The sequence below is a fragment of the Parambassis ranga genome, chromosome 14 (assembly GCF_900634625.1).
Source record: "Parambassis ranga chromosome 14, fParRan2.1, whole genome shotgun sequence".
Classification (NCBI taxonomy): domain Eukaryota; kingdom Metazoa; phylum Chordata; class Actinopteri; family Ambassidae; genus Parambassis; species Parambassis ranga.
In genome coordinates, this window is record NC_041034.1 from 16,704,853 (window position 1) to 16,716,231 (window position 11,379).

The following is an 11,379-nucleotide window of genomic DNA, read 5'->3' on the forward strand; positions in this document are numbered from 1 at the left end:
GCATGACCGGTTTGGTGGTGGGTCAGTAATGGTGTGGGGAGGCATTTCTTTGGAGGGTCACACAGCCCTCCATGTACTAGCCAGAGGTTAGCACTATTGCAACAACACATCATCATTAGGGCAAAACTAACCTGAGGCTGAAGTGTGTCAGCAGTTCCTGCATGATGAAGGCATTGATGCTATGGACTGGCCTGCCCGTTCCCCAGACCTGAATCCAATCCAGCACATTTGGGACATCGTTCCATCCACCGATGCCACCGTTGCACCACAGATTGTCCAGGAGTTGACTGATGCTTTCATCCAGGTCTGGGAGGAGATCCCTCAGGACAACATCCACCGCCTCATCAGGAGCATGCCCAGGCGTTGTAGGGAGGTCATACAGGCACGTGGAGGCCACACACACTACTGAGCCTCATTCTGACTTGTCTTGAGGAACTTCCACTCAGGTTGGATCAGCCTGTAATGTGATTTTTCACTCTGGGGTGCAACATGTTTTGCTATCCTTCACTTACATTCTTTCCATATAACAGGTAAATAAACCTTAACTACACACAAACAGCTACACATTTATAGACCATACATATAAATAAAATAGCTTCACGTTCTAATTTACGTGAGAAATAAATTCTTCATTTACCGATATCAAACTGTTTTATTGGACACTGACCTTCTATTTGCTGAACACACTGATGTATGTCATTTAAAGTGAGACTTCGAACATCATGAATGGACAGACTCACATCATTATTACAAACTTTCTTATGGAGCCAGCTGAAAGTAATGTGCAGAGCGGGTTTGTCAAACTGTAAAACCCAAAGCCATCGCATCCAGTATCTTTCAATCAAGGATTCTGTTTATACATTTGGTTTTGATTTCACACCCGGACATTTTTCTGTGAATTGGCAAGAGAATAGTTGAAACATTCACAAACTGACTGGAGTGGATTAAACCAGTTGTCAAAAGTGTGAGGATCTGCTGCATTACTTATGGCTGTGACATTTTAATTTAAACTCTCTCGCTTAAGTTACAGAAAAATAAATTTATATTTTAAACAAAAAACACACATTTATAGCCTAGTATTAATTTAACGAATGTTGGTGCCATAGCTCCCTGTTACAGACACTAAAGCACATCTTTACCAGTCTCATTCACTGAGTGATTTAGTCTTACTAAACCACCACAGCTCCAACTTACATGACAGAAGGTGTACTGGAGAATAGTAAAAACTGAGTATATGTCTAACATTAGTTACATTTGACAAAGCCTTGGAGATCTTCCAGGAACTTGATGTACTCTTGATGCTCCATGGCAGTGCTCAGCTCCATTAGTTCATCAGCAAAAGTGTTGTCGACCCCACGGTCAGCCAGGAAGTCCATCAGGTGGTCATACAGGGCCTGAACAACAGCACAGCAAGTCAGCAGTCTTGGACGATGCTATCCTTAACTTTAAAAAACTGTTCTAAATGTTTATTGCTGTTTTTCATGAAGTTATCAGCACTTACCCAGTCCAGAGAATCTGTGTTGAGTGTGTAGCTGGTCTCCTTCCAATCTGTATCTCCCTCAGGCTGGAAACTGACTTCTCGAATGGCAAAGATATCGCTCTCCTCCTCTCCTTCACCATGGCTAACCTATGAATTGAAAATCCACCTCTTCTGCTTAATTCAGACATTCAGTACATTGCCTGAGAGCAGGGTCAGTCAGACACACTGCTACTGCTGACATTATCTGAATGTTTTTACCTCATCCTCAGGGAAATGGCAGTCAAACACCAGGGAATGTTTTGCAGCCTGCTTTGTTACTTCAACAACAAAGTTGGGTGTTGACACAATCTCTGGCTGTAAAGAGAATTATTCAGTGGGTAACAGCTTTACTCATTTTTGTCAAGATCATTTCACTCATTGTATTTATTTTATACAGTGGACCCTTTTCACTGTTACACTCAGGCTCACCTCTTCTTCTGCTGGTTTTTGCTGCCCTTGTTCCATCTCTTCCTCAAAGTTTGGAGGAATGCTGTTGTTGACATTGAATGTGACAGTGACTCTGTAAAGAGCAGGTATATTATTAACTCATTCAGTGCAGCGTATTGTCTAGAACAGCTGAGTGACTGTGGTGGCCTTACTTTTCCCCAGAAACATTTCTTGTGAGTTTAGCCTCTGTGCCGTTCATCTCCATCTCCCATCCTCCAGACACTTTAGGAAGAGTTTTGCCTTTCTGAATCTTCTTCTCCTCCTTGATTTCATCTGACAGGAAGTCGCCAAATGCTTTGTCACCTGAGAACAGAATTATAAGTTGAGATGATGAGTTATGATTTCATCACGGAAAGCAAGCAACACACATTACTGTTAACTGACCGGCGCAAACAGTTGTCTAGTTTGAACTATTGCTAACTACTCATAGGTTTCTGTGGGTAGTTAGCAAGTACTTCACTGACCTTGTTTGTTTCAAGGTAAAAGATAACAGTTTATAAAAGATGCTGAGTGCTGACTTTACACAAGGTAGACAAAGACCACAAGTATTCATGGTCTTTATGGATTACGTTTAAATTTGCAACACATCAACCTGTCTTCATAAGTCTAACTTTATATTAAGCTAGCTCTTGTAGCAGGCTAGCTGGTTTAAAATCTGTACATCAACCTCACCTTCTGTATGAAGTCCTCCACATCCACATGATACCGAGGGGCTCAGCACTTTTGAGCTAAAAAGTTTCGGCCTGTACCCCGACGAGGCTCCGTTACTGTTCAGCATCCAGAGAGACCGGGTGAAGGGCCGAGTTGTTGCCGAACTCGGAGTGCGCAGAGCCGGGCAGCCTAATGGCAGCGCTCGCGCTGTGGACGTGCTGGCTGAAGAAATGCGAACAGCGGCTCCAACCGCGCGGACAACTGACTTCAACATGATGGAATAAAACAACAAAGCCCGTAACAACACAACGAATAAATTTACCGACACACACTGAACTGCTAGTACACCCGGCACTGCTGCTTCTAGAAGATGCAGACAACACGTGTGGAAGGACGCGTTGACCTACGGTAACTATGACCTCTACACCGGAAGTAGTCAATTTATTTACGTAAAAGAAATGCAACAGAAATATTTCTATTATCTTTTTAGATTATTGTACTCCGAACAAAGTTAACATAACGCCATAACATAAACGATTTAATTAAATTATTTTTTTTTTATAATTATTAGGTATGTGTGATAGTAACAGCATGTCACAACAGGCGCCACCCCACAGCGCCCCCTTTGGCTCAAATAAGAAACAGACTGATTTCCCCCCCTTAGCAATGACTGAAAGGTTGGTGTGTGTAGATAATGTCAAAGAAAGATGGCATAGAAATCAAAATCAAATCAAAATAAAATCAATAAGAACCTTTATTGCTTTATATATTTAGGTTTCATTAAATGCTTAACATCAAATGAAGCTACAATGGACACACTTATTCTGGAGGAGGGGGTTGCATCACTCAAAATAATGTGTAGTAATGAGGTTGAACCAGTTGTATCATGCTGTTTTCCAACATCTCTAAATGGTTTGGTCACTGTTACAAGTGCAGATAAATCATGTTTTTCTGATATGAGGACATTTAATAATGTATCTTTTAAATAAAAAAGACTATACTATTAAATGCTAGTTGATGCCTTCAGTAATGCAGTGGAATTATTGTTGTTTCAGAACATATGTTGTCCAGTCTTGTGTCTTGTGGCAGGTGAGTGTATTTTTATTAGAAATAACAACTGCTGTTTTGTAATACTATAACAAAAATATATTACACAATCAAAGGTGTGCATTCAAATATATAAACTACATGCAGGCATGTAAAAGTCATGCACATCTTAAATGGTGGACTTTTAACAGCATTGACTGGCAATCAACTGCAGTAACTTTGGGTGCATTTTGTGTCTTGAGTTAAAAGCTAGAAAGTTTATGTAATTTTAATCAGGTTACAGTGTATATTGTACAATCCTGAGTTCAGTATATAAAAAAAGAAACAATGTCCTATTTCTGAATATAATTTGTCTTACATTCTACAAAGTGTGAAGGACCTGAGTGATCAGATCGTTGACTATGATCTTCATGCATTGCATACATTTGTTGTCGGCATACATGTGCAAGGTTGAGAGAGTATCTGTGACATCTAACAACAAGGAGGAACATGGAGAATAGGGCATGCTGCTTCTCCTGACGTGCACGATGTGATGATACAATCTTAGAGGTAAAAAAAAAAAAAAAAACCATGCACAAGCTAACTCAGCATATGCTGCATGAGTATTAAAGTGAAATCATGTCACTGTGACATGTCAGAACTATCAACTCTGGTGTCTTTTTAACTGTGTTATCTTGTTTTTAGAATAAAAATCCTTTAAGATCAGTCATCATAAACCCAAAACAACATGGTGGGGATTTTCACGACTGCCTAGCTTATTGAAAGCTATATAACCTGTCCGCATTCAGAATACCCTTAGGTAGATTGTAAAAGAATTAAGTATAGCATTGGTAATAGGAACACATATTGAGTAGCATTATAACCCTGATGAATCAGCTGTGCTGTGAAAGCATGCAAATGCCAAAAGAACAGAGGCACGACTAAATATAGATAAAATGCAGCTTACAAAAATCTGATTGACAGTCTGGAGGAAGTCAAGGTTGTGAGGCCTCAATGTGCAGATTACTGCTGCAGTGACACATGCCAGATGTTTGTCAACTGGGAGGTAGAGGAATCCAGAGAAGTGTACTACAGAGAACAAGTTGTGATCTGACTTGGAAAAAGCGTCTTCTTTGAAAGAATTCATTGTGATTACAGGAAGGTGTGCTGCACCTCCATTTGTTAGCTCTTGGTAAGGTGCAGCTTACGTCCAAAGTACTCTGGCGCTGCCTCCAGCAGCCAGTCGGCGTCTACCAAACAGAGGTCTCTCATATAGCAGCGGGAGGTGTGCAGCAGCTCGTTAAAGATCACGTACGCTGGCTTGGCCTGGAATAGGACGGAGGAGGGGTGGATGGCCACAGGCTGGTGGGTGTCTAGAGCCAGGTAGCTGCCATCCGGCTGCAGCTCCGCAGCATTGACGAACATTCCGTGGGCCAGGCAGCGGCGAACGTTACCTGTGTCCGCCCCGCATGACTCGAGCTTCAGATTCAGCTGAGGAACAATGATTACTAAGGTCAGATGAGCTACTGTGTTTAAGTAAGACAGGAACAGCTGACAATATGCAAGAAAAACTACATTTTAAATCACATTCTGACAGTAGATGTGTACCTTAAGGCAGATTTCTCTGAGCTGTGCCTGGACTTCTTTTACAAGTCCCATGTTCCTGCTGTTAACAAAGTTCTCTCGACACCACTCCTATAACACAGACACAGAGCAGATCAGGTGATAACTTAGCAACAGTATTTCATGTCAGCATTTTGCTTCACATACTGTATACTTTGTTCTTCTTTATACCAACCTTGTTTCCACTGACTTTCTTGAATGCTCTATAAATGTTAAGCAGTGTCATGTGGTCTCCTTCGCTGGAACTGAACTTCTTGCGGGCAGCGAGCACCTCCTCCCGCCGGGCTGGAGGGTTGTACAGCACAGTGTCCACCGACAGCAGTGACACGATGCTGAGAACCTCCTCTGAACAGGAGTAGTCCGGGGACAACAGGATGGTCTGTGAGAGAGAGAACAAGGCAGGGAGTGTGAGGCAGTGTGTGCTGCACCCTGTCACTTTATGTTTTACTAAATCTACAAAAACATTAGAGCAGAATCAGCACACACAGGACTCTCTGTTCCAGGACCAGCAGGCACTTTTTACCCCTCAGCTGTCACCTTGCTACATTCTGCACCACAGGGATAACCATGTTATGCTAAACTGCATTTTATGGTCTCAGTGCAATACAGTTGAATGTAATCCAACAGTACCTTGGCATATCTAGGCTCCAGAGGAAAGCTGGCCATCTTTTTCCCCAGAGGAGTGAGGGAAACCTGCCCCTCCTTCTTCTCCACGGCTCCCAGCAGCTCCAAATGCTCCACAGCAGAACGGACGGCCTCTGGGATAAAACACATAATGTAACTAGGACGTACTCTACATTCACTGCTCAATGATCAGAGGTTCACAGTAATTCATGATAAGCATCATCATACCTGGGGAAGGCTTGGACATGAAATCAAAATTCATTACATCTGGAATCCCCAGAGCCATGAGCTGCAGCATCACACCAGCTAAGTTACACCTGCGGGGCACACGAAGCACAAAGTCCTTACAAACTGACCTAAAAATCACTGTGTAGAACACATTGTACATAGCTTAGCACCAGGTGCTACCTCTGTATCTCAGGCACAGTCATGGGGAGGAGGTTGTCGAACTCCTGCTCTGTGTAGAGACGATAGCAGGAGCCAGAATCTTCCCTGCCAGCCCGGCCCGCTCGCTGCCACGCCTGTGCTTTAGAAACCCGCTGAACTGCCAGCACCTCCAGACCGCTGTCTGAGAGTCAAACCACACACGTACAATTAGAAAAACCCAGTGTCTTCTATACTCACTATGTTTTGTTTAAAAGGTGTAAAGCTGTCACTAAAGCAACAAGTCTTCAACTCTTGTAAAGTATTTGCATGTACTAGTATTTGAACGTGTGCGTGTGTCTGGATCATCTCACCAGGATTGAAGCGTTTGGCCTTTACCATCCCTGTGTCTATGACGTATTTGATCCCAGAGATTGTAACTGATGTCTCAGCGATGTTGGTTGAAAGGATGACCTTCCTGCAACCCTGGAAGAAAGTGTAGAGAACAGATGTACACAATAATGTAACATGTCTAAAAGAGAAAACATTGTTTACAACAGCAGCGCACACAGTTCAGACATTCTGTCCTTTTGTCTGTACTGCTCCGTTGATCTCCTGTGTGTCTACCTTGGGAGCTGGCTGGAAGACCCTGAGCTGCTGCACCGGGGGAAGTGATGCATACAACGGGATAACTACCATAGGGCCACAGCCGTCAGGCAGATGCTTTGCAATGTCCCGGCACGTCCTCGCTAGAGCCTCGATCTCTTCCTGTCCCGTCATGAAAACTAAGATGTCGTGGCAGGGAGGTGCTTCCTGCACACAAGCAGCACGGCCATATGTCAAAAAGAATCATCACAATACATGAGCAGACTGTTTACTCATAGGTCTGTGCTCCTCATGAAGCCAAGGAAGGTTTGTGTTTGTTTGACTTTGACTTATACTTTGGTTATACAACAGATTACAAGAACTTTCTTTCGTGTAGATATCAAATAATACCTGGTGGATCTGGAAGATGGAGACAAGTGCTGCCTGTAGATAGTCTGACTGCGGCTGCTTGGTGTAGTAGATCTGGATGGGATGCTGCCTCCCCTCTAGATACAACACAGGCGACTTGTTGAAATACTCAGAGAACAAATCCACATCCATTGTGGCCGACATTACAATAACCTGTGGAGATCAGACAAAAGAACATTAATTTACAGGACTGACTGTAGAGCAAACACAGTGGAGTAGTCCTGTGTTTGCAAGTAAGTAAACAGCTTTCCTACCTTCAGGGGAACCTTGCTAAGCTCTCGACGCCTGCGCTGAGCAGTCTTAACCACACCAAACAGTACATCAGTGTGCACTGTGCGCTCATGAGCTTCATCCAGCACCACTACAGTGTAGCGCAGCAGTAAGGGGTCTCCGATGGCCTCTCGCAAGAGCATGCCATCCGTCATAAACTTCAGCTTTGTCTCAGAGGTGGTGACATCTTCAAAACGCACTGTGTATCCAACCTGAACAAAAAAAAACGTACACATAAATTTCAACTTAAAGCTACCATATCTACTCAAATGTCCACAGGAGGTATATGATGTGTTTCTAGCAAGTGATGAACTATGAGGTCTATGAAGAAAACCTGTGTATAGTTAATACCAGCTTGCCAAGTTGGGTCCTCTTCTCCTCTGCCACCCTTCCAGCCAGTGAGATTGCAGCAACTCGGCGGGGCTGAGTGATGGCGATGATGCCCTGTCGCCCGATGCCAGCTTCATACAGATACTGAGGGATCTGGGTGGTTTTCCCAGAGCCGGTCTCACCTGATATGTAAGAGAGAAATGTTCATATGGTAGAGCACAGTAGTTACATTTTATAAACAGAATGCGCACCTTTATGCGACACTCGACGCTACAATAACATTTCCTACGCCTGAGTTGTATAGTTACAGAGCGAACTATCCCTTTAAGTGGCTAACAGTGTAGCCGTTTTAGCTATCTGTAGCTTAAAACCCTGTACCTATAAGGATGGCGCTGTGCAGCTGTCTCAGTTGGTTCAGTAGCTGAGGTTTGGCTTGGTATATTGGAAGCTGTTTCCTCTGGACGTCTATCGGAGTGCTCGCATTTCCCTTTCTGGGCAGCAGCATGCCAGGTTTGTTCTTATCGAGGCGGAAAAAGATTGACCCCGGCTTGAATTTTTTAGCCGGAGGAGGGTCGGGGTCGTGGGGCATCTTCTAGAAAAAGTGAGGGTGGTGGCAAAACCTCTGCGGTCTCTACTCGAGATTCTTTAACGTCAAAAAATAAAGAAAAGAGTTTGTTCATGCTCACTGACAGAGGAGCGAGCGTCACTGCGGATGTTTTGCTGCCTCTGCAAAAAAACGAGTTCCCACGTGGTCAAATCCGGCGCAGACGTTTGACGTCATAGGCTGAGAGAAATTTAACCCGAGTCCAGAGCTGTGAGGTGCAGTAATCACACAAAGAGGCAAAGGATCATTACTTTGTCAGTATAATTATGTCATTAGTACATTTGTTTTAGCTATAAAATTGATTTTAATTGATTTTTAGTTTTTTGAATTAGTTTGTGTTTTGTCCTGTCCTTGAAAAACAAATGTGTGCAGACAACTGTCAGCTTGTTATCAGAAATGTGGTGTTGCTTGTCACTTGCATTAGCATGGATGTTGCAAGAATCTCACTTTGATGCAATACCGACAGCAACGAGCACTACTAAAAAACAGAAATTGTGTAATTGTGACAAAAACAGTTTTTACATTAAAAAAGTTGTAACGTGCATTGCATTTTACTTTATTTTACTTTATTGACTTATTTTTATTTTAGGCATTTCAAAGAAGATTTAATTGTGATCTTTCTTTGATGTGGCCACCAGGGGGCATGATCGTGATTTTATCTCTTTGACAGACTGAATTAGTTGCTGGTTATCTGTTTTAAATGATTAGTGTGCTGCTTTTTTTATCCTTTCGAGGGTGAAATTAGCTAGTAAGAACATTTCAATCCTCAATAAATCAGTGGCTCATTTATGCTGTAAAATAATCCTCTGTATTTAGGCTCTTGAGCTCTTCATAAAACCTGAGCAGTCAGTGAAATGATGTTCTCATGGTCCACTTTTTTTATAGACACGTTATAACCACCCTCTCCTGCTGCTTGTGTGTCAACACTTCAGATTTTGAGTAACAGTGTTTACATCCAATGACAGTGGAAGGAATGTGTCTTTAAATAGCTTATTATCAAACTTCCCCTGTAAAAAGGTCCAGGCGATGCCTACATACAAACATGGTGTGAATGCCAGCTGTCCAAAAGGCAAGGTACACCCTGGTTAACCCAGGTTAACCAGTGTATATCAGGCTAACACAGAGAGACACAGAGGAACTAACAACTGACGCTTGTCCTTGGAATGTGGGAGGAAGCCAGAGTACCAATGGAAAGACCCACACAGGCACAGAGCACCTTCATCTTCCTTTGATTTAAACCTGAAAACGTCTGAGAAGGCAGTGCTAACCACAGCAATACAACGTCATGTACATAGACGTCCTAACTATAATCAGGTCATTTTTTATTAAAGGTAGGGTAGGATATTTTGAAAACTCAGTGAGAGTCAGCCAGAGTTTGAAAGTAAACACTCGGGGCTCACCCTAAAGCCACGCCTCCCAACCAGTCTGTGACTTTGGCCATCATGCACGTACCTCTCTGGTGCGCGCAGAGCAGGAAGAGAGTGACAACCAGCCAATACTCCGTGCAGGGGCGCCTCGTAGGATTGGCTGATGTTTTTAATGTTTTATAGCTTCCATGATGATTAATATTCTTCGTTTTAAAGCGAAACTGCCAAACTAATTGGTTGCTATGGGATTGTAAAGAGAAGTTACACTAATTTAACAAAAAGTGCATCAGAATGAAATCCCCTACCCTACCTTTAAGGTCTTCACAGCTATTAAATGGATTTTCATAAAAAAAATTCTGTAGAATTTCATGGTGCACTGAGGATAGATCCTAATGGTGTTGTCTTAACTTAAGTTAGTGCTGTTGTCAAGTTAAGTTATTGTTGACAAATGTGAAACCCAATACATTTTAAAGGCAATTTAATAACTAAACACAATGGCAAAAACACATACAATCATATATGACATCATCATAGGTGACTCGGCATTGTTAAATCTTTTATTCATTCATTTTTGTGACCCATCAGAGGCAAGCTGCTCTCTACCTAGATGATAAGTATATGGACAATGATTGTGTACGGTAATTACTCTGACTGCCAGAAGGGGGAGACAAAAGTTCAGCACTCTAACTTGAATAAAAAAATTAGTTGCCAATTTATTTGACAGTTCAACAATTCTGCTGTTTACCCTCAACTAAGGGGACAGAAATGTAGAATGAATGGCATGTACACTGCAGATATTACTACCCACACTTTGGTCATTCAATAATAGATTATCATATAGTAAACACAGAGCAATGTCTGATGTCTGTGTCATGTTATGTTGATGAGCCATTTAACTCCCTATAGCAGTGTGTAACCATTGATACAGCCTTTTTACAATCCTTGTAAAATCCTTACAATCCTGCCAAATCCTTTCAATCCCACCAAATTCTAGACATGACCATTTTATGACAATTCCCACCATGCATTTAAATGTGTTTTATAGACCAGGCTTTAACCAGATTTAGATTTGGATTTCAAACATGATTCCAAAATAAGATGTCCCCTTTACTAATCTCAGGAGATCAGGAAGCACCATGCCATGAATATTGTTCTGATATAAAACACTTTTATATTTTTATATATATATGTATTTATTCCTAATAAGCGACGGTTTTGCTTTACAGCTGTACATTTGCCTCTTTACTTCTTCTGAGAGTAAAGATTAAAAGCAAAGTACTTTCAGCATATGAAAGGAGAAGGAGTGGATTCTTGAGTGTTTGTCTGCATGCCCCCACACACGAAATGATAAAACTTAAGAAGGCTTAATGCCTGAAAAAATGGTGACACGAGAGCAGGCAAACAAGCCGATTGTAAAAAAAAAAAAAAAACACACTGAGTGTTTGTGTGGAGCTTGTGCGCCTTCTATCTCTGCCTTGCATGCAGGAAGAAGAGTGTCAGCGGGGAAGATAAGGTTTGATTGCACAAAGAGAGGAGGAGGT

The 11,379-nt window shown here is 42.2% G+C and overlaps 2 protein-coding genes across 2 annotated transcripts; both read right to left on the reverse strand.

The window, feature by feature from the left end:
- Nucleotides 1-632: 632 nt before the first annotated feature.
- c1qbp (complement component 1, q subcomponent binding protein) lies at nt 633-3,034 on the reverse strand. The gene is made up of 6 exons (XM_028421417.1): nt 2,639-3,034; nt 2,119-2,269; nt 1,949-2,039; nt 1,739-1,834; nt 1,502-1,627; nt 633-1,394 (listed from the first exon to the last, which is right to left on the reverse strand). Exons 1-6 carry the CDS (start codon nt 2,889-2,891, stop codon nt 1,245-1,247), a joined length of 867 nt encoding a protein of 288 aa, XP_028277218.1. The 5' UTR covers nt 2,892-3,034; the 3' UTR covers nt 633-1,244.
- A 421-nt stretch (nt 3,035-3,455) lies between these two features.
- On the reverse strand, nt 3,456-8,584 carry dhx33 (DEAH (Asp-Glu-Ala-His) box polypeptide 33). The gene is made up of 12 exons (XM_028422245.1): nt 8,246-8,584; nt 7,889-8,049; nt 7,522-7,749; nt 7,250-7,420; nt 6,881-7,066; nt 6,628-6,739; nt 6,299-6,458; nt 6,119-6,207; nt 5,897-6,024; nt 5,442-5,645; nt 5,252-5,338; nt 3,456-5,134 (listed from the first exon to the last, which is right to left on the reverse strand). Exons 1-12 carry the CDS (start codon nt 8,454-8,456, stop codon nt 4,826-4,828), a joined length of 2,046 nt encoding a protein of 681 aa, XP_028278046.1. The 5' UTR covers nt 8,457-8,584; the 3' UTR covers nt 3,456-4,825.
- Nucleotides 8,585-11,379: the final 2,795 nt, after the last annotated feature.